The sequence below is a fragment of the Tetrao urogallus genome (genome assembly GCF_951394365.1).
Source record: "Tetrao urogallus genome assembly, chromosome: 2".
In the NCBI taxonomy this organism is placed as follows: Eukaryota; Metazoa; Chordata; class Aves; order Galliformes; family Phasianidae; genus Tetrao; species Tetrao urogallus.
The window spans coordinates 55326121-55354022 of NC_136814.1; the positions used below are offsets into that span (position 1 = coordinate 55326121).

Consider the following 27902-nt stretch of genomic DNA (forward strand, 5'->3'; position numbering starts at 1 on the left):
TTAAATGTTTGTACAGATGTACAGATTTATCATGCAAATACCTTTCCCCAAACCTAAGTGAACACATGAACTAAGAGAACTGCAGAGACACTGTTAAAAGGGAACATACAAGAAACTCAGAAACACTCAGAAGTTTTTTCCTGTCCTGACAGCCAGAAATAGATATATACAACAAAATTGGATGTGACGTCTCAGTCACATAAAATTCTTTTGTATTTAAAAACACCACATGTGAGGATAAATGTGTGAATTAAGAAATAAAACCCAAACTCGTTATATTAGTGAATCAGTGTTGATTCCCACTGTTTCTAACACTGTAACAGCTACATCTCCAAGAACAAATCACACTTTCCTATTAAGCTCCCTTCAACAAACACTTTCACTTGTTCATTAGTCATTATTGTACATATGAGTACGTTTCAGGGAACACAAGAGCATGAATAAAAGTTCTTTTATATTATTCTATGACTCAGGTCACACAGCCTAAGCAATTTGGAAGCTTGCTAGTTGTGGTTGCAGCACCAAAGACAAAAACATTTGGGTCAGGATGACTGTTTGACTGATTACAGATCTTCTATCATGGTGATCTGAGAATGGATGAAAGAGTTAGAAGTTCTGTGTTTATTCTATCCTAAACAAGACAGAATACGTGCATATTAATTGAAAAAAAATGATCACAGCTATAACGTACTGCATAAAACTAAAGATGTGAAAAATGTATTCTGTAAAAAATAGTTTAGAATGCTGTTTCCAGACAAAACTGAGCATATTTTACTACCACGTACTATCCATGTTGAAGTAGATAAAATGAAATCAAAAAAGGATTATGCAGATACAGAACTACTACTCACTTGAACCTGGTGTACGCAGCTCTGCGTATTTTATATTTTCATATCTCAAACACTGGCACAAATACATTTTCTTCCTTTCTGAGAAATTGGCTTGCTTTCTTTGCTCTTTCCTGTATGGAAATTCTGTGAAAGGTGCTAAGAATTTCAAAACTAGGGGACAAGTCAAAGCTGGAGCTTTATTTGTAAACCTGAGGGAGAGTGAGAGAGAACAGCATTAAATTGATTCAGTGTTCAATAATTGGAACTTCAGTGACTGTTTTGAGTCAGTCAAGCTGATTCAGTCACTAAATGAGCAAAACTACTGCCAGTTTAATTCTGCGTCTTGCAAGAGGTGGGCTTTGTGTGTGGAGCATAGGACCAAAAGTCACATGCCCTACAAGATGCTTATTCTATTTTGGGCTCATCATATGACAGTGACCCAAGTAATCCAACTTCCCCATGTCTTCATGCTTTGAAACGTCACTGTTAGTATTTGACTGTGTGAGGGCTTTAAGATCTTTAGATAAAAACACACATAACACACATAAGTGAATATCATTGCAAAGTAAGAATTGTTAATATCAGCACTAGCAGCACAATTTCATGTAATTGTAGAAAACTCTTCAGCATTATACTTTGGAAGTAAGTGAAGCTGCCACTTGTAGCTACACTGGGCATAGCCTTTCTGTATTTAAACTGTGTATTCACCCTCAGTTGTGAACTTGTCAGTATAAGTGGTACAATACCGAAGGCTAAAAATCTTGCTTTCAATCCCCTGTCTCTCTGCACAGTAATTTGCTTAGCTTTTTTTTTTTTTTTTTTTTTTTTTTTTTGTTTGTTTGGTTTGGTTTGGTTTGGTTTGGTTTTTTTTTTTGTTTTTTTTTTTTTCTGTTTCCTCACGTGACACTTCATCTGTACTTCTGAACTGCTTGGTAATATTTTCTATTGGAGTAGACTGAGACATGTTTGGAATTTTCCTGAGTTCCGGGGGTTAATTTTTCTGACGTTCTGTTAAAAATACAAGATTACAGTTGATTATCTTTTTCCTTCCCTTCCCTTCCCTTTTTCCTTCACTTTCTTCTTTCCTTTTCCCTTCCCTTCCCTTTTTCCTTCACTTTCTCCTTTCCTTTTTCCTTCCCTTCCCTTCCCTTCCCTTCCCTTCCCTTCCCTTTATTAAATCTGTCTTGTATGAAAGATCAGCATGTGATTATTCAGCAAGGTAGAGGAGAGAAAGGCTGTGTGCACCTCTCTGCAGGTATAGATCTCAGCGTCACACTGAGAATTATATACCAACCACACAGCATTTGGCAGTAATTCTGTCTTCCAGACATGCTCTTCCTTGTTCCTAAATGCAAATATTTTCCAAAAATATCAAAGTGCTATAAGGTTCTTATGGGAACTGCTGCAGAAGTATCAGTAACTACTTGGAGCAGCACCCTTCCAAATCTGCATCCTTTTTTAATGAAGCTAAAATGACAGAGCAGCCAATGTGCTTTAGATCAGTAGATTTTATGCTCCCTGCTCAGGTCACGCGCTGTCTGAGCAGGATGGGATGCAGGCCTGCCTCCAGCTCCAGCTGTGCCAGCTGAAGTGGCTGTGCCCAGATGTGCCTGGCTGACTCAGGCACCTGAGTGGGAGGTTGCACGTAGAGACCTGCCAGCTGATCCGCCCAGCACCTGGGTGCTGATGAGAAGCTGCAGGTGTGCTGGGATGAGGAAGACCTTGGTGGAAGCTGAAAGGGTCATGTACTCTCAGCTTGGTGTTCATTGCATGATTATGCATGCGTGGGTGTCTATGCTTGTCAAAATCTCCTGATTATTATCCTGGAACTGGAAGAAAATTTTGAGATAGACAAGCTTGCATTAAGGGGAAGAGGCAAGAAGCCTGGACCTGATATACATTGTAGCAAACACAAGCCAGCATTATGCAGATAGTCAGGCCAGATGTCCTAGTAGATCCTTTTGGTCCTCAAGGGTAGTAAACTTATGGCCAAAACATTCAAGCTCGGATGCCTGAAGTTAAGGTCTTCTTTGTGGAGTCATGTAAACCACTTAAAAAAAATAAAAATAAAAGCAGCTTCTATCAAAGTAAGTGAAACCAATATCAAAGCTTCCTACTTACTTACTTTAGGGCTTAAGACGTTAAAAAGATTTGGACTAATTGGAGTACTACAAAGAGATACAGAGTGCAGTGAATGGCTGAGCGGTTTGAAAATAGCATCTGGAAGTGAAAGAAAGTCATGATGCAGAAGTTTGCGGCTTGTTCTTTCTGCATCTGCCTGTGACAAAGGCTGTGGGACTTTTCTGTCTTATGATATTTTTTGTGTTGATCCTGTGCTGCAAAAGGGGTGTTTCCCCACGTTCAACAGTGACAGGTGATGTTGCCATTTGCCAGTTGAATGTATGTGTAATTATGGAGGCTTCTCTTCACCACAAATCTGGATTCAAGTAACTATCTAATAACAAGAAAAGTTTTTAAGTGACAGTGTTTCTAAGTCCCACATATTTCTTTGTTGTCAGTTTTCTTGCTGGGATGGGATCCAGGGCTACAGTAATGCTAGACAGATACCTAGGCGGGATCCAGAAAGGTGCAGCATGTACTCACAGTGCCTGCACTGGCTGATGGTGATCTTACCATCCTAAACTGTCTATTTACAATATGTGTAATTGCGCAAATGAGGTTGGCAGATATGGAATAGATATTGCTGCACAGCAATCATAAAATTACATAATGATTTACGTTTGAAGGGACCTCTGGAAGTCATCAAGCCCAATCTTAATCTGTTTATTGCAGTGGGATAAAGTTAACTTCGCATTTAATTTTTGGTTCTGCCACAGACTTCCCTGGGATGAGGCACCTTGTCTTCCCTGTGATTTAATTCCTGCTGATATAAAATATAACTAATGCTTTCAGATCTCACTGACATGTTATCAAGAATGGCATAAGGCAAGATATGTCAATTACGTTTGAGAGAGCTGGTACGTCTTGTCTACCCAGCACAATAGAGAACATACAGGGATACTAACTTGAAACCAAGATGTGTAATTGATCCTTGAGGAGCACTGTGGAGAGCTATACTTATGTTACAAGGCTTCTTCCAGGTTCATAGCTAGACTGAACTGAGGCATGTCAGGAATTTATAATGTATAGTACTTGCCCTAAGCTTTCACCTTTTTATATAAATATGTAAGCAATAGGGAAAAAATGGCCAGAGTCTCAGCTCTCCCCTGGTATGTTGAAAACATGATCCTCTGAAGTAATTGTGCACCTTTTACATGTGAAATTTCAGAAATAACAAAAATATTGTTATTGATTATGATTCAAAAGTACCTCTACCTACCTGTCAGTTTCAAGCCCAAATTATTTCAACTAAATATTAGGCATTGCCTAACTCATGCCATATATTCACGAAGTCACCTCTGGGGAGCTTATTTTCTCTTCTGACCAAGGAGGGTACCTTTGGTGACTATATGCCCGCTTAAAGTGCCAAAACTTAAGGAAGGTACAGTGAATTAATATATAAATAGATATTTTGACTCTACTTTGGACCACTTGCCTAGGGCAAAATTAACACTTCTTCTCTAATACTCTAGTTTAAACTAACTATTCTACCCTCAGGAATACTGCTGTAACCCCACTAAAAGCAACAAAACCAAGTAACCAGGTAATAACTATGTCCTGAAACTATAGATCACAGGAGATAAATCCCCCCAAATAAAGGCCTGTTTAACATACATGTTGAACATTCTTCTGCCCAGGAAGCCCCTCATGCCTTCCAAAATAAAATCTCACAGAAACAGTAAGGAATAAGAAAGCAGTTGACATGATGGCAAGAGACACAGTGGTATCACCAAGGAGAAAAGATTAAGACCTGAAAGTGTAAGCCTGACTTTAGCACGCCTCAGTTTTCATGTCCTGCTCACCTCTGAGAATCCACGTTGCTGCTTCAAGTTATCAGCTAAATGAGCCTCTCTCTAGCAAAAATTCCTCCCTTTGTCTGATTTGCTCACTATTTATGGTACCTTAACTCCAAGGCTGCTGGAGGGCTTACAGGCTTGAAGAGATCTTTCTTTTAAGATAATGAACAACAATGGTGATGATGGGTGTTGTATACACATAAAAGGGACTGAGATATCATGGTAGAAAACACCTTGTGGAACACGAGATGAAGAGATAGGGGAAAGTCAGATGATCATTCAGTTAGTCTGGATATCATTTGTATTTTAGCACATGTATTTAAGTGAGAGGCATAGGGAAACTTGTTCAACTTGCGCTCTCAGAAGAAAATGCCTAAATCCATCTTTGCTATCATCTTTCAATAGCTGAAGTTTTCAAGGAAAAATCTCTCAGATTGAGCAGACAATGCATGCTTATACTCTTCGTTCTGGAGCATGTACCAGCTGCTCACATCAGGCTGCCTTGTGACCAAAGGAGAGCAGCAGCATTAAGAATCTTAATCTTCCTCACAAGCCCTTTTTTATCACCTTCCCATCCTATATTTTCACCTCAATTGCCATACTGGCCTTGCTCATTTCTGATGAGACCATCACAGCACATTATTTTAAGTTCATAATAACAATAATGAATTCAAGTTTCTGTCACCCAACCTGTTTTAATGACTGTAAGTCAGAGAGGCTGCACAACAATGCAAGGACTTACACTAATCTGGGCTGCGAGGGGGGCACATTCTAAGGAAGGCAAACAAATAGTGGCAACATTGGCTCATAAAGTGGTAGGGACATCTATGTTAGATTGGAATCACTGTGCTGAAGTTAAAATGGAAGCAAGGGGCATCATTTATCAGCTATTTTAGCTAGAGGTCAGTGCATCTAGAGGATGCTGTAATTTTCCACTGCTTTCTGCAAGGACGGGAATTACTTTTTTCTCAGTACAGCTCTGCTCCACTCTGTGATCCTGTGAGCATAATCCCTTGACACTAAAGCCTCTTATTGACAATGCAGTAAACCTGCTCTACAAGCATCAGAAAAGGGAAATAAAAGATGTTCCCAATTTGGGTTTGGCAAAACATGACATTGAAATCAGCTAGATATTTCCAGATCAATAGGAGCTTCAGTCAATAACTCTCCTTTCAGAATAATGCCAGCAGACCTGTTGACAGCACTCAGAACCTTCTGATTTAAAATCTCTATTTGGGTTATTATTAAGGCTTTTATTCAATTCTTATCTATTTGTTGCTACTCATAGACACCATTTGTGGGGACAGCCTGAAAATCTTGACTGAATGCTTTGGCTGTTCTGCATGAACATTAGTTACAGGGTCATAGACTCATTTGTTGGGGATTTACAGGAGGAAAGCAAAAGCTATTTTTGAGAGTATTTGGTTCTGAGCTCAGATGCTGTCAGGAGCACAGCCTCCTTTTGCATCCGGGATAGTGTCATTCCTGCAGTCCAAGGCCTGAATCCCATCTTTGTTTAATTAACCTGAACTCAATTGTCGCTGAAAATATTTGCAGAATTTTGTGAAGCTTCCGCTCAGTCAGCCAAGAAATTCTAGGAACAGCTCAACCTGCCACATCCTAAAGTTGAGATCCAGCAAGATAAGATGCAGGAATTCATTCCCTTAGCACTGAACTCATTGCCAAATTGAAGTTCAGAAGCTATCTGAGAATCTAATTCCTGAAGGATGGAGGCATGAAGGACAGGCGTAAATCATTCCACAGCACACAATGAGCACCGGGACATAATCAGAGGAAGAGAGTTCACAGAATCCAATTACTGAGTGGGCTATGGGAGCATCTGACCTTCCTGAAGGACAAGAGGGAAAAGCTTCTGTGCTCACGAGTACAGTTGAGCAGGACAAGCATCCATTCACTGCAGATGAGATTCCTCCAGCAAGACTTCTCAAGGGAGACACGTTTCCACAGGCAGCATCTGCTGAAGGTGTTTCCAACACAGAATCCCACCAGTGTTGTGTTGTTTGTCCTTTAAGATAAATTGAACCACATTCCCCATAAGTTTTACCTTGAGCAAGTCCCAGCCTCTATGTAACAGGACCTAGGGTTACCCATAGATGCCACATATGGGCAAGGACACACTGCGCTAGCTCTGCCTTGATGTCTGGGAAACCCATGGCTGCAGCAGGGCTGTGCCTTCCTGCATTTCTGCCAGCCCCACAGCTGGGCTCTGACTTGGATGCTGGCATGGTGTGAGGGGTGACGAGAGTTTGCTTAGCCGCTGATACTCTTACATGCAGCAGAGTTACTCAGCAGTCATGCTTTGTACTAGGTTACAAAATTGAATCAGTTACTTGCCTTCTTGCCAGCAAGCAGCAGTTTCCAGGTTGTGTAAGTGGGTTAAATTGTGAGCACAGACAGAGAACAGTGTCTCTCAGAAGGGGAATGGGAGAATCATAATGAAGGTGTGGAACTGAGTCCATGAAAGTCGGTGTATGGGGTTACCTGCACCAGCAAACACCAGCACTTCCAAGGGCTCTGGAGCATGTCCAGAGAAGGACGGCAAGGCTGGTGAGGGGTCTGGAGCACAAGCCTTATGGGGAATTGAGCTGAGGGAATTGGGATTGTTTAGACTGGAGAAAAAGAGGCTCAGGGGAGGTCTTATTGCTCTCTGTAACTGCCTGAAAGGAGGTTGTGGCAAGGTAGGACCGCTTCTCCCAGCTAACAGTGATAGTACAAGAGGTAATGGCCCCACGTTGCACCAGGGGAGATTCAGGCTGGATACTAGGAAAAAATTCTTATCTGAAGGAATGGTGAAGCAATGAAACAGGATGCCCAAGGAGGTGGTGGACTCATCATCCCTGAAGTGCTCGAGAAACATGTGGATGTGGCTTTTAGGGACATGGTTAGTGGGCATGGTGGTGATGGGCTGATGGTTGGACTAGATGATCTTGGGGATCTTTTCCAATCTTAATGATTCTATGATTGGACAACTGCTCTGTGATGTGCCCCTGAAGCATCCCTGACTCCCAGGAGTTTGTAGTTCAGGAATACGGTGGGTCAGACATGCTGCCCTGGCAGCTTACAGCATTCAAATAGTTTTTTTTCTGTTAAATTTGTGCAGCCATTCTTGTGCAGCTCTGTAGCTCTGCAACTTTTCATACACCATTTCCTTTTTAATTTTGAATGTACTAATACTTCATTAATTATTATTATTATTATTATTATTATTATTATTTTAAAGAAAGAAAAGAAAAAAGAAAGAAAAGTATTAATTTAGAAGTTCAGGAAGATAGACAAAAAGTTCAGTCCCAGAGAAAAACACAGTGTGAAACATCATTGTAACTGTTGGATTCTTCCCTTGCGTGTACTTATCAGCACACTCCTGACCCACCACCTGCATAAGTCATTGGTGCAGACCATTGCAGTTTATTGATGCTCCCAGAACTCCTGATGCTTTTCCATAAAACTCAGCTCTTGAGTAATGTACCTCTTGGCTACTTCTCGCTCCTCTATGCTCTATCTTCCATTTCAATGGAAGATGTTTTGCTGACATCGCTGTAGAGAAAAGTTGTAGAATGCATCTTCGGGGCACTCGAGCTTCTAAGAACGCAGTTTACGACTTCAGAGAAATAACAGCAACGCGTTCCATGCGAAGGAATCGCATTAAACACACCCACTCGGTGATGCACGGGCCGCTTCCCGCCGGCGGGGAGGGGGCGAGGAGTGGTACCCGGACCCATCCCACGGGGCCGCGCAGGTGGGCGCCGGCACGGGCGGGCGGACAGCAGGCTTTCCGCAGCGGGGCGCGGCCGGGGTGCGCGGCGCCGGGCCGGGCGGGAGGGGGGCGCCGCCGGGGCGCTGCCGGCGGAAGGCGCTGGGTGCCAACTGGGAGCGGGGCCCGGCCCGCCTCGGCGCTATCCGGCCGCTGCCCCCCCCCCCCCCCCCCGCAGGAGCAGCGCCTGCGTTGGATCCCTGCCATCTTTTTTTTCTTTTCTTTTTTTTTTTCGGAGGGGGGTCGGGAGGGCAGCGCCCGCTTCCGTGAGTCCGGGAGGGCAGGGCCGCCCCCCCGCGCTGCCGGGGTTTGTGCGCGCGTCTCGGGCTCCCGCTGATGACAGTAATTTTGACGGCGATGTTGCAATGGGGCAGAGAGTGCGGGGCGGCCCGTGAACTTTATAACGCTGCCTCATGTAAATCGCCCTCGGCGCTGCGCTCATAAGCGGGACAGCAGGAACGGTGCCGGCCTCCCCCTGCTCGCCGCCTCCCTCCAGTCCCGGAGCCGGCCAGGAAGGGCGCGCAGTCGGGATTACGGCAGCCCGCACGCAGCTGCAGCGCACGGCTCCGCGCAGAGCCCGCATCCCCGCGGCGATGAGGGGCAAAGAGGAGAAATCTTCACTGAAAGGTGGGCTCCGCTGCGCTCCGTGGGGGCTTTTTGCAAAGCGCTCTCGACGGAGAAATAAAACCCAGTGTCGTGCGCAGGGCTGGAGCACGGGAAGGGGTCAGGAGCAGTGGCACAAGCAGGACGCGAAGAGGCGGCAGCGGAAGGGGGTTAAAGGGAGGGGGTGCCGGTTGTGCGGAGGGGGGCAGTACCCGGGGGCTGCGGAACGGCGGCCGCCCGAACGGTGGTAGTGTAGAGCATTGGTCTTGTCGCAGCCCCGGAGGGGAGCGCTCCTGCTGCTGTCCACCCGGCTTTTTTTTTTTTTTTTTTTCTGTCTTTTTGTTTATTTGTTTTCTACTACTGAAAGCGGCAGTTTTAGCAACAGAGGGAGGACGGCAACAAGTAGGAGAAGACAGAGCCCCGACGGCTGCACTCAGCCTTCCGTGCTGCTCCCTGTCGCCCCTTCCTGCCCTGGCGCCGGGTCTCCTCCGTCCCCCGGAGCGCGACTGCCGCCCTCCCGGCTCTGTTCGCTCTTTTCTCTATCGTTGTAAAACGGTTTGCGAGAGCCGTGACCGTCCCGCAGGGTCGGTCCTCCCCGCCGCGGGCCGTGCTGTGCCGGGCTTGCTCCCCGTTCCCGGCCCCGAGGAAGCAGCCGAGGGATGCCGCCCAGCGGCCGCCTGGGGTTTCGGGACGGGACGGGGGGGGGGGGGGCGAAAGGAGCCCCAGGCGGGAGATGGGGGGGGGGGGGGTGGTGGGAGCACGGCGCAGCTGGAGCCGCTGGCGGCAGCCCTGGAGATCTGATATGAAATGAGTGCGTGCGTAGTGCCCGCCGGGCGGAGAGTACCCACGGGGGAGCCGGGGGGAGATGCCCCGACCAGGCTCGGAGCGCCCGCGGGGCAGCGGATGAGGCGGGTGCACAGGGAAACAAACTGAGTGGAGGGACGGTCCCCCATTTCTGTTAATTTTTGGCTCGTGCGGTTCTTCGTCATCTCCCCGGCTTTTTCCAGCAGTAAAACTCGGCCCTCTCCTCCTCCCAAGTTCAGGGAACTGGGATTTTTTTTTTCCCCTACATTTCCCTTTCTGGCACAAAGAAGAAACGTGTGCTTTTTTTTTTTTTTTTTTTTTTTTAATTTTATTTTATTCCCTTTTCCCTTTCAGTAATGTCCCGACCGAGCAACCGGGCGTAGGGCCATTTGTTTGTTTTATTGAAAACCCGGGGCAGGAAATCTCCTTCTCCTGACTCACTGTGGCTCCTTCAAGGAAACGTCAAACGCCGCCTTTATCGCAGCTCCCCGGGGCCGGCGACTTTCCGAAGCGCCTCTTTAGGGCTCCTGCACCCGGCCAGAGAAGGCAGCGAGCACGGAGCGACTCCGCTCGATCCCTCCCCCCCGCCGCGACGTTATCGGAGGCCGGCAGCCTCTGAGGACGTTGCGAGGGTGGGGGTGGGGGTGGGGGGTGGGGGGGACAAGAGAAGCCGCCCCGCCCCGATCCCGCCCCGCTCCGCCGCCACTTAAGCGCCGTCGGGTGCTGCTCCCGGGCAGTGCGGTGCTGGCAGCAGAGCTCTCGGTGGCTCCGCAGCCCCCTCCCAGCGCAATGACAGTGAAGGCGGCCGAAGCTTCGGGTCCCGCTTTGACTTATTCGAAGATGAGGGGAATGGTTGCCATTCTCATCGGTGAGCGGGAGGAAGGATGCTCGCGGGCTGCTTTTTTTTTTTTTTTTCTTTTTTTTCGGCAGGGCAAGCAGATGGCTAAATGCTTTTTGTTTTTTAACACTCCCCGTCTTTTTTGTTGTTGTTGTTTTATAGCTTTCATGAAACAGAGAAGAATGGGGCTTAATGATTTCATTCAGAAGATAGCCACCAACTCCTATGCATGCAAGCAGTAAGTATTAGCAATTTAAGACGGGTTTCAGTGACAAGGGAGGGTCAGGTTGGGTTTCAGGAAAAGGTTCTTCCTTAGAGGGTGGTTGGGCAGTGGAGCAGGCTCCCCAGGGCAGTGGTCGTGGTAGTGAGCTTGCCGAGTTCAAGAAGCTTTTGGACAGCACTCTCAGCCATACGATCTGATTTTTGGGTGGTCTTGTGTGGAGCCAGGAGTTGGATTCTGTGGTCCTTGTGGGTCCCTTCCAATTTGGGATATTCTATGATTCTAACAAACCCCACAGTTGGTTAAAAATATTGTTTACTGTAGTGCTTCTGACATGACTGTTACAGAAGAGTTAATTGCTCTTCGCGGTATTAGTCACCTTGCGGCAAATCTTCCTGAGCAGGGTTTGGGTGAAATTGGTTGGATGGAATTTCTGTTGTGATCCGTACATACGGCATAAATGCATTTCTTTTTATGGCAGAATTTACATTCTGTAAATTAGTTTTAATCCTTAAGCCAAACAGATTGTTGCTTTCTGTAACAGACCAAGCCCAAACTCATCTTTCCCCAGTGTAGTCCTTGCTTGCCCTCTGGTGGAAAAATCCACCTGATGTTTTTGGTAATGACTAACACATACTCTCATCATTACAGCCCTGAAGTTCAATCTATCTTGAAAATCTCCCAGCCTCAAGAGCCTGAACTTATGAATGCTAATCCTTCTCCTCCGGTAAGCAGATTTTACGCTCCATGAAGCATTTTTAGAACATCAAATGAGCTGATAATAGAAGCGTAGCAAAATTAGCATCACGAGTGTTACTTCAGTTTATAGTGCAATGATGTAGGTGGGGGAAAAGGTGATCAAGTTAGCCTGGAACTTGTTTTCAACGTGGAGAAGAAAATTCTTAAACTAACTTTTATTAGTTGTAGCTTCATTATGCAATGTGACTAAGACCTCAGAAAGAATTCTTGGATTGGCTATTGCTGTTATACTTCTCTTGAGTAGTACCAAAGAGTGTAAGTCATCTGGTAGATGTCTAGTTTAAAATTTTAGTGATGAGCAGAGTGTTTGTTCTTACTTTCAAAGTTACTTTATTAAAAAAAAAAAAAAAAGTCTCACTGTTTTATGAAAACTGTTTTCTGTGTGTTTGTTTGTCTAGCCCAGTCCATCACAGCAGATAAATCTTGGCCCATCATCCAACCCACATGCCAAGCCATCAGACTTTCATTTCTTAAAAGTTATTGGAAAAGGAAGCTTTGGAAAGGTAAGCATAACTTCTTTTTACTGTAATTGAATTGCTCTTCAGCTCGTGTATGTGGTGATGCATATGGGCTGTGTTTGTGCTGCCTTTGGTGAATGGCAGTCATTTATAGCAGATATGGGCAGTGCTGCTGCCCAGCGCCTGGCTCTTCTGGGCTGCAGGGAAGGGAAGCAGGGTGCTGCATTTCTGTGAGTCACAGTAGAGCAAGGGAGAGAGTAGGCAGGGGTGGGGGTTCTTCAGCTCGGGAGGGTATGTGTTTCCCTTCTGGAAGGGGAGGCCACTAACAGTAAAAACTAGATTTTTCTGTGGGAGTGCTGACAGCTTTAGGCGCTGCCAGCACAGGGCTTGCATGATGAGCCAGAGGAGTGGAGCAGTGTTCAGCCGTTAACAGAAGGGATTGTTTTCTGTTGTGTTTACTCTGTTTTGTAGTTTAGCATTTCTCACTTCTGGGAATCTGTCTTCTTTCAGGTTCTTCTTGCACGGCATAAGGCAGAAGAGCAGTTTTATGCTGTTAAAGTCCTACAGAAAAAAGCGATCCTGAAGAAGAAGGAGGTGAGCTGCTTCTTAGTGTTTTTGTTGTGATGTTTGTCAGATTGATTTTTACTGCTGTTGCTCAGCAAATACTGTTACTAAACATTGATTTCCGTGTGTTCAGGAAAAGCACATCATGTCAGAGCGCAATGTCCTGCTGAAAAATGTGAAACACCCCTTCCTGGTCGGACTTCACTTCTCCTTCCAAACTGCAGACAAACTGTATTTTGTCCTGGACTACATCAATGGTGGAGAGGTAAGCAGTAAGAAAATCAGGTAGTATTTCCTATCATGTGTGCAGTGATATGGTAGATTTTTTTTTTTTTTTCCACCCTTCCTTTTAAATAAAAATTGCTCCAAGGCGAAAAAAACATGGGGAAAAGTTACTAGAATTAATGTTTCCGGCCTGCCAAGTTTTGGACTACCAAAGGATCGTTAGGCCATTTCCTGCCATTGTTCTCCCTGGCTATATATGTTGAGTCTAATTAAGCTCATTGTTAACAGGCTCTGGCGCCGCTTTACAGAACTTTGTTCTTTCTGTCTCCTGCAGTTGTTCTACCATCTCCAGAGGGAGCGTTGCTTCCTGGAGCCAAGGGCCCGATTTTATGCTGCTGAAATTGCCAGTGCGCTGGGCTACCTGCACTCCTTGAACATTGTCTATCGGTAAGCAATGTTGTTGGACTAAAACAAACCATGCCTTTTGTTTAATAAGCATTAAAAAGTTTACATCAATATTAGCCTAGAGTTTATCATTTTTTATGACTTAATGAGTAAACAATCTTCTGACTCCAGCTCTTCTAATGAACGTCTTTTCTTTCATCTTTTCCTACAGTGACTTGAAGCCGGAGAATATTCTGCTTGATTCGCAGGGGCACATTGTCTTGACTGACTTTGGACTCTGCAAGGAAAACATAGAGCACAATGGCACAACCTCCACCTTCTGTGGCACACCTGAGGTACGTCCAGTCCTCAACCTGCGGTCACAGCCCATCATTCCCATGTGCTTTTCTTGTGGGTGGGACACGTGGGGGTTAGGATGGGTCTTGTGATATCAGACTGCGAGGACCTGTGACAGCTTGTTGATGAGGGGAGAGTGGCTATCAAGCCCGCTGCTGTTTTTAAAAGTACTTGCATCTTCCTGGTAGCTTAGATACTGTTGGGATTCAGTGAGCTGTTTTCAATCGGAAATGGGGGGGGGGACTGTACTAACTAAACAGATCCCTTTTACTAATGTGCTTCTTTTCCTTCTCTTCCACAGTATCTTGCTCCTGAAGTTCTTCACAAGCAGCCCTACGACAGGACTGTGGACTGGTGGTGCCTTGGAGCAGTCTTGTACGAGATGCTTTATGGACTGGTAAGCAGTGTATCCTCACTGACAGATCAAACAAGCTCACTGTTGCGCTCTCAGAAGGCGCATACTCATGAGTCAGCCCCGTAACCTTGATCTCTCCATTGCTGTCCCCACAGCCGCCTTTCTACAGCAGAAACACGGCAGAAATGTATGATAACATCTTGAACAAACCATTGCAACTGAAGCCAAATATTACCAACTCTGCCAGACATCTCTTGGAAGGCCTTCTGCAGAAAGACAGGACAAAGAGGCTTGGTGCCAAGGAAGACTTTGTAAGTGCCAAACGAGCAGTTCTTCCTGTGTGCGCTACAGGAAGATGACTAGGTCATATTACTTACATTAGCTGGGGTCTGAATTAATCTATTTTTTTCTCTCCCTAACAGACGGAGATTAAGAATCACATCTTCTTCTCCCCAATTAACTGGGATGATCTCATTAATAAGAAGATTACCCCCCCTTTTAACCCAAATGTGGTACGTATCACTTCTAATTATAGAATGTGTAAGGAAGTGTCTTCCCACATCTTCATGGGGTGCCCAGAAGCTAGAGGAAACTGGCCACATGGAGGTGTGGTTGTGCAGCACAGCTTTCCTCATGGCCATCCAGACAAGATTAAAAGCAAGCAGTAGCTGACTTTTTGCTGATGGATTTTCTAAATTTAGATGCCTTTTTTTTTTGGGGGGGGGGGGGGGGGGAGGAGGGGCTCTCTGACAAATAAGTACTTAATTCGTGTGGCTATTTTAAACTAATCCCCATGTTACCAAAGGGGAAGGTAAGGTGCAGAAAGTTGGTAGATTCCCATGCATAGAGCAAAATTTGGCTTGTCAGCTAGTAACTAAGTGCAGGCATCTGGTTGTGAAGGTGGTTGTCTTTTACTGTTTGAGCATTTATTTTTCTCCAGAAAATAGGAAGGTCTGGTCTAAATAGTGTGTTTTTCCTTTTGTCTCCTTCACCAGAGTGGCCCCAATGACCTGCGGCACTTTGATCCTGAATTTACGGATGAGCCAGTCCCCAGCTCTATTGGCCAGTCTCCAGACAGCATCCTCATCACCGCCAGCGTCAAAGAAGCTGCTGAGGCTTTTTTAGGCTTCTCATATGCCCCACCTGTGGACTCTTTCTTGTGAACATTTTTCTTTCTTTCTTTCTTTATAATAATAATAACTATTATTTTTATTTTTGTTTGGCCTTCTGGTGGAATTGCCAGTTGACCGGTCACCTTGAAACAGAATTTGCACATTTCCACCATGGCAGCTTTGCAGCCTTAATTTCAACTACACTGTTTGCTGGAAGCTTTTTTGAAGAGCACATCACTCTCTGAATGAGCTTTGCAGGCTTTTCATTTCCATTTTTTTTTCTTCCCCCAAAGTGGTGCTGTCTCCTTGGGAAAGAAAAACAAAAGTGACTGCTGCGATAGACTGCTATGGCAGATTATAGAGTAAGAATGAGCAGTTTTGAAATCGAGCTCTGAAAAGCCTTGCCTGAAGATCTTTCTGAATGTGATAAGGATTTTATGAAATGTGCCTTTTTCTGATGAGATCTTGTTAGCTCCAAAGCTTTCCCTGTTGCAGAGTGTGTTTCTCAGTTCATTTATGTGGGTTTACTATGTGAACAAATGGTATGCGTGTGGTCTGCGTATTACAGATGGACTTAGTGTAATGCATCAATGTGACACTTGCAGGATACCACAATGTGGGGCACTGTTTGTTTCTTCCATATTTGGAAGATAAATTAAGTGTAATTTTGAAATTTTTTTTTGTAAATCTATACAGTCAACTGAAATTATTGAAATGGGCTCTCAATTACTTGTATCCAAATGCTTGAAGAAAGCATTGCTGCTATGAACAGATTTCTATTTTTAGAAAGGGTTTTTATGGACCAAAATGCCCCAGCTGCAGTCAGTCGAAGCTGTTGGTTTCTCTTTCTTTTTTTTTTTCTTGTTTAAAAGATGTCATCTGTAAAATGGGCATTATTTATGGTTTTGGGGGTTTTTCATTCCTGGTTGTATGTATTGTAAAAAATATCTGTACATTCAGTTGTAACTCTAGATGTATATTTAAACTTAAAGACTTAACTTGTAATGTATACCATCATTGTTATGTAATATAATTAACATGGTTATATGTATCATATTTTTTTGTGACCAAACCCATTGGTTTGCAGTAAAATATTGAAAAAATACATCCCTGAGTTGGTCTCTGATGTAGACAAAGCATAACTACACTTCAAGAACTAAGTCACTAAGCCAATTGCATAGCAAAGACTAGATTTATTTTGCCACTGTGCTGCAGTTGTATGCTAACGCAGATTTTACTGAGGCCAGTGGAAATTCCTTATCTAGTCATCTGTTTTGGAGCATCAAACATTGCTGCAGAGTATGGTAGGGTGCATGGTGCCTTGAGCTTGTCAGTGGTGACAAAAGCTACCACAAGGGCAGATTTCACCAAGTGACTATATGCTTACTTGAATGGGGTATATCTGAATTTAAAACAGCTGTTAAATACTAACTTTTATTACTGACTACTGCTGGGTGGCTTGCAAGAGGGACCTGCTATCAACTTTCAGCTAAGAATGAAGATAGCTTTTGGAGTGATCCCATTCAATTTCTTTTTTTTTCTGGATGGATTGAGTGCTTGCACCTTGTTTACAGTTTCTATTTCCTCTGGTTACTGCAGTTGGTGTTCCTTGCAATTTGGATAATCAAAATAAGCAATTGCTTGGAAAAACCTGGATAGAGTCTGCTGTAGCTCAGGTCATTGCAATAGTTTCACAGGGGTGATATTTCTGTTCACTATGTTCCTGAGATACAAGTGTGCAGTAACTTTCCATCTTTCATTATTGGATATAGGAGAGAAAAGCAGTGTGTTGCTTCAGCTATGAACTGTGTGTTTGGGAGATCACACTCAAAGTTGAAAATGCTAATTTATATCAGCCAGGAAACCCCTCTCCTTTCAGAGCATGTTAAGATAGGAAAGGGATGCAGCCACCTTCCCCCTTAAATTCAACAACCCTTGAATTCATGTCATCAGTAATTCTTTGAATAGTGTTCTGATGGGCCTTGCAAAGTTTCCACAGCTATATAGCTGTGTGTGCACAGCTATATAGTGCCTGAGACATCTTTTGTGTTGATGGTTCCTAGGTCTCTTGAAAGACCAAGAGAAAATGAAACTGGACTTGGTAAGCCATGAAACTGTGATATGTTCTATCTTTGCCTTCCGTTTCCGTCTCACTGGCAAGGTGCTGCATGTAGATATGCAAGCAGAGAAGTGCAGCCCAAATGTAACAACACAAAATATACTTTCTACTGTATTCAAGAAAAAAAACAAACCACTGGAGGCATTAATAATGAAGAAACGGAACTTCAGTGACTCAGAGATGTACACTGTGTGCATTTAATCTTTGCCAAGTACATAGTATAATTTTAATGGGTTACATTTTAAAAATGGTCTGATTGTAATTTTAAGTATTCTACCATGTATAAACTCATTACATTGCTACTGCTTTGTGCAAAAGTCTGTGACTGTTAGCAATGAATATTCAACACACCGCCTCCATTTTTTAGCGTAGGAAGGGTGAGTAATTTGCCTGTGTTTTCAATCTGCCTGAATCTAACATACTAAAGGCATGCCTGAAAGGAGATAGTCTACTGGAGTCAGCTGTGCTATAACTGCCATCGGCTTGGGAAGCTTTAGTTAGCAGGGCAATTGAGAGAAATAACCTGAAACAAAATATCATATTATATCCCAAGTAGTGAGCATGGTAGGGTCCTTCTACACTCATTGGACAGTGTGTACTGATGGTAATACAAACATAAAAATGCACAGGTTCAGATATTTTACACAGTCCTTTCTGTATGGTTTGTCCCAATGCATTACAAGCCTTGTTTCATTTCATGAACCTTAGGGAGTTAATTGAAACTTATTGGTGATGAGGGCGTTCTTCGTATACTCTCTCTGCAATCAGCAGAGTGGCAGGCACTTCTGGAGAGCTATCTGTATCTTAAGTTAAAGCAGGAGATGCCTCTACATGTTTCAAATGCTGTTATAAAGTAGTTTATAACCATCTGCCATTCACTTATTTTAAAGATCTTCCAGAAAATAATTAAGAACAAGACTTCTGTATAGCTTTGTACCTGAAGTGAAAATTTTTTACAAATACTAGAAAAAAAATTGAGGGACATGGCTCAGAAAAGAGATTTGATGGTGGTCCTAATTAGGCTGGGGTACTTAAAGCATGATGACATGGATCAGGGCCCATCTGCAGTATTCAACATTACTCTCCTATTTTGCTGTAGCACTAGCTCTACAGATACTTTTGTGATACCATGTGGACAGTTTTCCCCAGTAGAGACAGTAAAATAGTTTATGTTAATTGCAGTTTCTGACACTCCCCACACCTACTATTTTTTTTATGTCAAAGCCAACACATAAAGATTGGGATAAAATTTTCCATGTTGGCTGGGACTGTCTCTGGAAAGTTTTCATGGAAATGCTTCCAAAACTTTTTTTTTTTTTAAAAAAAAAGCAGATAAGTGCCGCACTTAAGTTTTGAATTAGAGGCAATCTGGTCAGCAGATTCTTTTATTGTCAGGTAAGGCATTAGATAAAAGTTTTTTTCTTCAAGAGATTGAAGCTAAGTAATTTATTTCCTCACTGTGAAGGTAGGGTAGGTACTCTACAATACTCTTATATAATGACTACAAATTTCCACTCGATCACCTGCAGTTGTGAAATAAGTTTTCCAGCTTTGCTCTTTGGAAACCCAGAAGAGAGATGGGGTCTATTGTTTATTCAGCAGTTTCCTCCCATGTGTTTGAATATATAAAAGTGATGAGAGGGAAAAAAGGAAGAGTGAACCTCTGTTGTTCTCTACAGAGTAAGCACAGCCTAAAGAACCCAACCTGCTCTCACCTTGTGCTGCACTGCCAAACGGCCTTTGCACGAATATCAAAGGTCCATAGCCATGTCTGGAGAAGGCGGTCAGCATCCACATCCATTCAGTCTCTGGTCTTTGTACATGGTACCATGAGAACGGTGATGGTGGAACTTTCTTGTAAGTGCTTAGCTGTACCTCAATGGGAAATCCTTTGACTTATCTCACCACTTATGCCAATATTTGCTTCTGCACACAGCTGGAGGCCTCTCTTCAAGCCATGCTGCCCTGCTATGGGCTCTTTTGGGTCTCGGTGCAGGGAGGTGGTCTGGGCTCAACATAAGTCTGGACCAAGGGTGACATCATGTGGTCAGGTCGTGTAGTGTCTAGATTCTGAGTGGCCGTAAGCACTCTGTTAGCTTGTCTATCTCCCGTAAGCACTCTGTTAGCTTGTCTATCTCGAGATTGCTGTCATTCTGCACCTGGCTCATCAATTGCTTTAACTTGCTATCAAGAGATGAGAGTGGTCTCGGAACTCCAGACCTTGTTCCACAGGGGCTTCATCTTCTGATGACAAACTGTTTTCTTTCCTGAAGCTGGGCAGGCTGCAGTCTGCCCAGACAAACCCCTCCCTCAATCAGGTGCCGTCCCCTCTGTAATACCTAATACCCCTCTGTAGATCCACCAGCCTTTGAAATGCTCCCATCTGACACAAGTGTTCCCTCCATTTATTTAATTACTCCCAAGTGTTTCCCGCATTTTAGTGTTTTGGTACATAGACTGTCAACTGCTACAAAAACTGTTTATTTATTGCCTCCCTCCCTGTCCTCTAGCAGGTAGGCCCAAGCTGTGACAGGAAAACAACATGCACTATGCCAATGGACTCCTTCAGCAGCTCCTGTGTGGGACAACTGAACTGTTCAGTGAATGGGCTATAGCCTGCACTGGTTTGTTCAGGGAGGATCTGTTTTGGTCCTCTCCGCTGTGCAGGGGAATATGAGGAACCCAGTGGTTTATGCAAGGCCTCTCATTTATGAAGAGAAAATATCCCACTGCTCAGACTATCTCTTATGAATGTAATGTATGAAACACACGATTAAGTTGTTATTAGGATAAGGCCTAAGACTACTTCAACTTTATCCTTTTTTTTCAGTACTCATAAACATCCTCCTGCTTCTTATGATCTATAATAATAACTGTTCTCCGTTGGTTTGATACTGAGATTTTCTGGTCTTTTGAGTTTGAAAACACAGAATTAACATTAGTATATTGGAGATGTAGTACAGAGATCAAACTGTTTCAAAAATATATTCTAAGTCAGTTACTTTTTTTGCTGTTCCCAAGGAGATCAGTTCATTAGTTCAGGTAAATGAATATGTTGCTGTGATGACAGCTGAGTAGATATCTCCAAGTACAAAGTATATGCTATTCAGTGAAGTTTCCTGCTGAGAACCGTGCTGTATCAATTGCATTGTATATGCCAAAAATAGCCTTTAAGTGGATTTGAACAGAAGTAATAGATGCCATACAGCCATAGTTGAAGACTGACTGTACTAAGGCACACTGAAATAAGAAATAGAGCCTATGTGTGAGTATATAGGGACTCAGCTTTTCCAAAGGGACAAAATAACATGCTGACTTCTTTTAATCAACAGTCACACAACAAGCTATGGGAGATGCTTCAGTGAATAATGGGAGATGCTTCAGTGAATAATGGTAAAGAGGGTCTCAGATGTGACATGTTTCCAAATTTGGGCACAAAGTTGCTCAGTGCTCCAGGATCACTTGGCGTCAGGGTTAGGAGCACACTGCGTATCCTGGGGTAGATGTCATCCTTAAACTCAACAACCAGAAGAGGGTAGTATAGTTATAAGCAATTCACCCACTATCATTGGTGACTAGAAGCTATAGAGGTAGACTGATATAAAAAAGACACAGGACTGGAAATCATGAAACTCACTAGGGAGCTGAAGTATTTTACCATTTCAGTTGCTTGCAAGTCTTGTAAGTCATTGAAACAAAATTAACAAAGAAAAGCTACATTTATTTAAAACATCACTGCAAGCCAGTAGAAGTCGCATCAAATGTGACTATGAACATACTGGAAAAGCATGGGTTTTTAAATTCTGGTTTATAGGTAACTAGTAATATATTACTCCTTATTCCATGGTCACTAAAATGAAATGTCAGCAGCTGAGAACCAGGAAAGAAGGGGAACAAGTGTTCTACAAAATGAAAAGTGCTGGAGAACAAGAAATATGAAAACACGGGGAAAATATATTTTTGAACTTTCTAAAGCACGTTAGCTGCCTGCCCTGAAATATATGTGATAAATCAAAAATTAATCACATGACGCTACATCTTTTAGCATGTTTCCATCATGGAAAATATTGTGACAGATAATGGGAGAGTGCTGGAAATAGGTAAGATGCTGGAAATAAATAAGATACTGCAACACTCCATTAGAAAATCATTTGCAGAGCTTTCCATGGAGAAGTGAAATTATGTCCAAAAGTGTGTGCAAACATTTAAACTTCTTCCTGCTACTTTTTTCATACAACATAACAGTGTTGTTAGAGAAGCCATACTGCTAACACCAATCAAACTAATCAAACCAAACGTTTGATGAGGGCATGTTATTACCATCTGGGTCAAAAATAAATTACCAGCTGTTCTTAATAAAATGCTTGAGTAATTACTACTAGCCAGATTATAGAGGTTGCCAATGTATCACGCACACAAAGCACTCACTCCAGTTCTGCCTTTGGTTTCAGTGAAGCTGTTTACATGAACAGAAGTTAACATCAGTGAGTACCTGCCCCATCACTGAACATTTGATAGCACTGGCTGATGTATTCAAATAACCTTTTTTCGTGTGTGATTCAATGCTTTTCCACATTCCATCTCAACTATGTGTGATAATGGATAAGCTGGACAACTATTGATTTTCATGTCACTTTGATTGCAACTGTCTGAAAGGAAACATTTGGTGACAGAACTTGCGAATTACTTTGCCTTAATTAAGTATTGCCTATCAAAAGAGCTGTGGTAACCTACACTCTGTCTTGCTAGAAGCTGCATGGTGAACGTTAGAGGGTTCTTTAACAGTTCATTTAACCAAAATGGGAGGACTCCTGTAAGTCCTCCTTTCTGTCATACCCTGGGGCCAGCATAGAGGTGGGGAAGGGAAGCTGTAATGCAGAGCCCAGGCTCCATTTTAGCGAAAGTTTTTAAATTGGCTCACCATTCTCATGGGTCTGCTACTGATGGTTTTCCATAGGCTATGGAAAACTGATCCCTTTGAATTCTGTGACTGTGACTTGAGATTACAGGTGGCAAATATGGGATTTGGTGGGTGCCAGCTGTGGGCAGCAGCAGGCCTTTCCTTGTTTCATTTATGAGCCCACATATCAGGCTCCAGGCTGTGGACTATGACAGCAATTTTGCAGCACATACTTGCAATTCTGATGCAACATTTTTAATGGGTTCCCATGTTTGAGCTGTAGTCCTCACATGAGGGCCCTTGGGGAAACTCTATGATCTTCTAAATAAGTATAAATTGAATTTAGATAATCTCTTAAGTGTGTTCATGCATCTGAGTTTTTTTTCCTTTCCATTACGCAGTGAGGCCTTGGGTCACTCCAGAAATCTAGGAATGCTCAAATTAAGTGTTGGTATGCATTTTAATTTGCCAAAATTATTTTGAAAACCTCAATGATAACGAAATAAGGAGAAAAAAAGCCCACAACAGCAAATGAGCTTAATTCTTGCTTCTCTTTCTGATAGTTTGATTCTGGCACAGCAAGGGTGACTCTTCTGAAATTAATATGAGATTCTGCTGTGCAATAAAAAAATAGACCTACAACTCTTTTAAAATTTCATGCAGGTTGTTATAGTGAGAATAAATTTTGACAAGATATACTTACCTTTTTCTGCTAGAGACAGTTTTATGTGACAGATCGTAGTTTTAAAGGAGACAAATGCCAAACCTCTGTGAAGTGTGAGGAATTGCAAACAGGCTACTTGCATCTATTTTATGAGTGGATTTGAACCAAGTGGTAGGTTTTTTTCCTCACATGTAGCAAAGTATCTAGTCTCTATGTGTTTCTTCCATTTCAGTTATGCTCTTTCATACGTTGCAGCAAGTATACCTTCATATTATCTTGTCATTTTATGAGTCCTTTTCAAGTTAAAAAAAAAAAAAAAAGTGAACAGGTTCCAGAATTTTCTTTTTGTAGAGACCATTTAAAAACAGACATCAATACCCTTCTCTGGATGAGTGTTTCAAGAACTCAATTTTCACCGCTGTTGTACTCCTGGTACTGTACTCATGGCTGATGGATGACATTCACATATACTGTATTATTCATGCAGCTACACAGAGTACCCAAAGCCATTACATGTGGAGATAAAATATGCCTATAGTTTAAAATGCAACAGCTATCTATGTGACCACATATTAAAAACAGGACCTATTTTATCTCTCTATTTATCCAGCATCTAGTAGCAAATTATTCTATGAAACTGCAATTACAATTTTGTTTCACAAAGATTACAACTAAAACCCCATTGGCCCAGCTGTCTGTGACCCTCTGCACAGTCTTTTGTGTGTCAGATCCCAGTCTCTCTGAATCCTCAGATTCAGGCAAGGTTATGTCTATGGTGCAAGGAAATATCATGTCTTCTCATAGATAGTGCTGTAGTTTCTTACACATTACAGTGTACTGCAGATAGGTTTCTTTCCGAGGCTTTTGATTCAGGTCCTCCACTGATCATGCATGGCACAGCAAGCCCTAACAGCCTGTTTTTTGTTTGTTTGTTTGTTTGTTTTCTTTAAGCTGTAGACAACATTTTAAACAATATGCTGCCAGATATGTGAAGTAGGAACTCATATATTTTCATGGTCAAAACAGCTTTTCCCACATCCTTTCACTTTTTACTTATAGGAAAGATTTTATCCTGCTTGAAATTTCATGAAACTGGTAGTTACTTGCTGTAGAATCATTAAGTTCCACATTAGTCCAGAAAGCTTTAAATCCAAACAGGAACTTATTCCTATGTGAAAGACTACAAACTTTGTTTCAGTCATTTTTTAACTGGCCAGTTTTTAAAAAGGTAGACATTAAAAAAGAAAAAAAAAAAAAAAAAAAAGGTGGGGAAAAATCTTGTAATTTACGCCCACTTGAATTATAGTGACCCCAACGAGTCATCAGAGCTTACCTGAGGTTACACAACTGAAACTGAAAGCAAGGTTTGGCCATCATGGTCATTACTACTTAATAACTGAGTCCTGCTGAAGAACAAAATAGCCCAACAGTAATCTGTTCCCACGATGCTATGTGCTTTTGTTTTTAGCTCTAAGTACAATGCTTTCCATTATCCATCCTAAATTTAGAATATCTGTCTTTACAGGTTTAAAGTCTTTTCTTATGCTTGCCATAGAACAGGATTGTTTTGCAACAGCCCTAAATAAAGTGAGGCTCTAATGCTAAATTACTCACTGCCTAAGGACAAAAATACACCAATTACATGATCAGGATATAAAAAGGATGTCAAGAATCTTTTGATTGTAAGTGTGGTATTTCCAGGAAGCTTAGCTGTCTATACTGTGTCTTCTTTTTGTTATTGAAATCTGCACTCCAAAAAAGCAGCTGGAAAAGGACTGTTACGAAAATGAAAAATTACTTCAGAACCAATCTGATGACATCATCCACTTTCTTCCTTTGCACAGTGTCAGCCTGCCAATATATTCTCGAGTGAGGATTATTGATTTTTCACACTATAAATTCTTGATCAAAAAGGCATTTTTATTCTATTTGTTTAAAATACTGTGTATTGGCTTTCCCAAATTAAAGCCCCTTAATGACATCTCCGTAATAACTTGAATGACAAGTTAATTCATGTTCCTAAATTAATGAAAGAGAATTTTTCAATACACATATGAAATCATTGCAGATGTACTCTAATATTTTCTCATTCTCAGCATAGGAGTTTGGTCTTCTGCCTTCATATCTCAGCAATATTCAGAGCCACACAACCAGACAGTTTTTCTCCACTCCAAGAAACTGAGATGAGAAGACTCTACCTCATGGAGTTCACCCAACACTACATGACAAAACTCTCAGTTATTTATTTAGGAATAGGCATGGTATTGCATCATAGAAATAGGAAGTCCTGTTTCCTAACCTCTTACTTGAGCCTCACTCTGGGAGCATGTATACCCTGCAGCTGGGATGTGACTGCACGAGTGTATAGGCATCCTTGAACTAGATTTAAGGTACCTGCAGGCTGCTCTTTCTGATAGCAGGCTGCTTGACTGCTCAAATACGTATTCTGCTTCTAAACTGGGTTTGGCAGTCTGAATTAAATTCTGCCGTGGGAACATTGCTAACTTGATTGATGTTTATCCTACACAACTCTGACAGGAACTGCAAGCAAGGCGTGACAGCCTGGCTTTCAGTGTGGGCTCAGCAAACCTACAGGGGACATGCAATGCTTGCTTCAGCGATGAGCCTGTGCGGAAAACACGTGTGTTGTTCTTCACTTCTGTATATATTAAAGTTGACTAGATGAAAGGTTTTAACCAAGTACATTTCACTGTTCTGTCATCCTACCTTCATCTGGCAGCAGACTTCTCACTTTTGCTGATTCATAAGAAAGAGGGGTGCCAGGTCATACCTCACAATTCATGTCTTCATGCCAGTTCCTGCCACAAGAGGACAGTATGGGAGCTGGACTGTGGCCACAGACTGTCTCCGCTCCTGGACTTCCTTTGTATCTCTCTTCTCCTCGATGACCTTAGAGTTGTCACATTAAGGAAATAGTGAATGATCAGTCCCTGCTATCCCTCTCAGCGTCACTTGTGATTTATAGGCAACCAGCTAAAGGTGAGAAAAAGCAATTACCAAGGGGGTGAACATCCACAGTTTCGTGAGAGGCCAATTTTTCTCCATCCCAGAGTCTTTAGCCATGTACACTACTTTGTTTTGTTTTTTTTTCTTTTGCCTCTGAACAAGGGCAAAAATGATGTTGGCAAGGACTGAGAGAATGGAAGGAGTGTCATGCTCTTTAGCAGGTTTTTCCTGAACTACACAGACTACATTTCAGAGATACTGCTGCTGACAAGTGTTAGCTGCCATTGGTTAAAGGCAACTGATATCTGTCAAGTGCTGTAAATAATAAAGTTATTCACATTCACAGTGGCTTAGCTGTTCAATACAAAAAATGTAGTGCACAGTGCAGCACTGGAAAGAGTCTGCTTCAATTCCTTCTTCAGCTGTTCCAATCGTGAGTGGCCCAGCTAAGCAGGTGGGGGTTTGCCGTTCCTGTCAACTCTGAACCACTGCTTGGTGCCAGAAATGCCTGGAAGTCCTGCAGCTACCTTCTTTAGTTCTCTGCCATGCTCCCCTCGGAGCTGCAAACTGCAGGGAGTGAGATTTTCTACATTCTGGCAAACAGTATAACCAGAGGCAATACAGTCAGAACATTTGGTACCATATCATGACCCACTATTACTTGACACTCTCACTTTCCTGCAGGCAGAAGTTGAACTGCTCCACAGTCACAGGATCTGTGGTGACTAACAGTTTCAGGCAGACAGATAACCCCTTGTCTCTTTGCCTTCTTGGTGGAGCATGGCCAGGGCAATGCCCACAGAGGGGATGAGGATGGTAGACCCCAAAATAGACTAACAAACAGGAAATTAATGGGGTTAAGTCTTTGCAAAGAGTTGAAGGCAAAACATGGAAGAGGGAAATATCTGCAATGATGCTTATGAACTCATTAAACATTCTGTGCAAGCCATTGCTCAAGGAACTGTACAAAGTTTGGCAGCAGTGTTTGCCATTGATATCAGGTGATACATGAGCAATACACAATTTCTGGGAAAAGACTCATTTTGTTTCAAATTGCATGGCCTGTGACACAGTCTGGCAGCAATGGTGCACTCAGGGCTGTTACCAGGACTGTGGGATACTGTATGCCATCATCTCCTGCTGCAGCATGATGTGTGATGGCCTGCTCCCCCCAGAAAAGCATGCCAAGGCCTGAAATTTCATTGTTCATGGAAAAATACAACCTCCTAGTAACCAAACCAACCTACATAGCCTGTGGCTCTGCATAATGACCTGATCCTTTTATAGGATGAGGTGTCAAGGCGAGGCTATGTTCAAGTCTTGAGATAACAGGTTAAATCAGGCTTGAACCTGACACTGTTACGACACCAAAAGAGATAACTGTGCCATGCAGCTGTGGGGAAAGAACACTGCAGTATTTCTGTGTTGCAACAGGTGGAGAACCATGGGTGGCCTCAGGCTGCTGCAGGGAGCAGCAGGCAGGTTTGGTGCTCCCAGTGCGATGCTCTTGTTGCTAGATGTGTTAGAGACATGGGGTTGATTTAAGAACTGCTACTGCCAGCTCTTGATCTGATCACCCCTGTGTTGCATAGCATATCACATAAATTTGGTATTAGCCAGCTGCAAAACCACCAGCAACAGAGTTGTGATGATCATGAGCTGAGCACAGCCCCCAGCCTCACAGAAGAGGCACAACAGTAAAAATGGTATCTGATTGAGTTTGCCCCTAGGGGTCAGATTATTGAGACAACTCTGTACTGCTGCAGGCCTCAAAGTGATCTTGGGGATAAACTCAAAGCCGGGTTTGAACAATTGTTCCAGAATGATTCCTTGGCCATATTCATCATAGAGTCTTAAGTGAATTTCTTAAACTGAAACAATTCCGGTCTTTCCCACAGCCTTCTTTGCAAAAATATTGTGCTGGTGACATCTAGTGGAATAAAAAAAATATATAGATACCTTTTGATCCTTTAAGACAGACCCTAAAATCCATATTAAAAACAGTGATTTTTTTTCCCAAGCTTTATTAATCTGAACACCATAAAATCAGAATT

General features: G+C 42.8%; 1 protein-coding gene across 4 annotated transcripts in view; it reads left to right on the forward strand.

Annotated features, from left to right (window-relative positions):
* SGK1 (serum/glucocorticoid regulated kinase 1) overlaps window positions 1–15249 on the forward strand; it is a gene marked incomplete at both ends in the record, with an annotated part of 74844 nt that extends 59595 nt beyond the window's left edge. Inside the window, 12 exons of one of the 4 annotated variants that reach the window (XM_079532566.1) lie at window positions 9113–9146; window positions 10927–11002; window positions 11636–11711; window positions 12142–12246; window positions 12712–12795; window positions 12899–13030; window positions 13325–13437; window positions 13607–13730; window positions 14033–14128; window positions 14242–14397; window positions 14509–14598; window positions 15082–15249. In XM_079532566.1, coding sequence (XP_079388692.1) covers window positions 9113–9146; window positions 10927–11002; window positions 11636–11711; window positions 12142–12246; window positions 12712–12795; window positions 12899–13030; window positions 13325–13437; window positions 13607–13730; window positions 14033–14128; window positions 14242–14397; window positions 14509–14598; window positions 15082–15249 — 1254 coding nt within the window. Of the gene's footprint in view, window positions 1–9112; window positions 9147–10715; window positions 10795–10926; window positions 11003–11635; window positions 11712–12141; window positions 12247–12711; window positions 12796–12898; window positions 13031–13324; window positions 13438–13606; window positions 13731–14032; window positions 14129–14241; window positions 14398–14508; window positions 14599–15081 lie in introns of those variants that run through there. The other 3 variants (XM_079532565.1, XM_079532564.1, XM_079532567.1) reach the window with 3 other exon arrangements.
* Between the last annotated feature and the right edge of the window lie 12653 nt (window positions 15250–27902).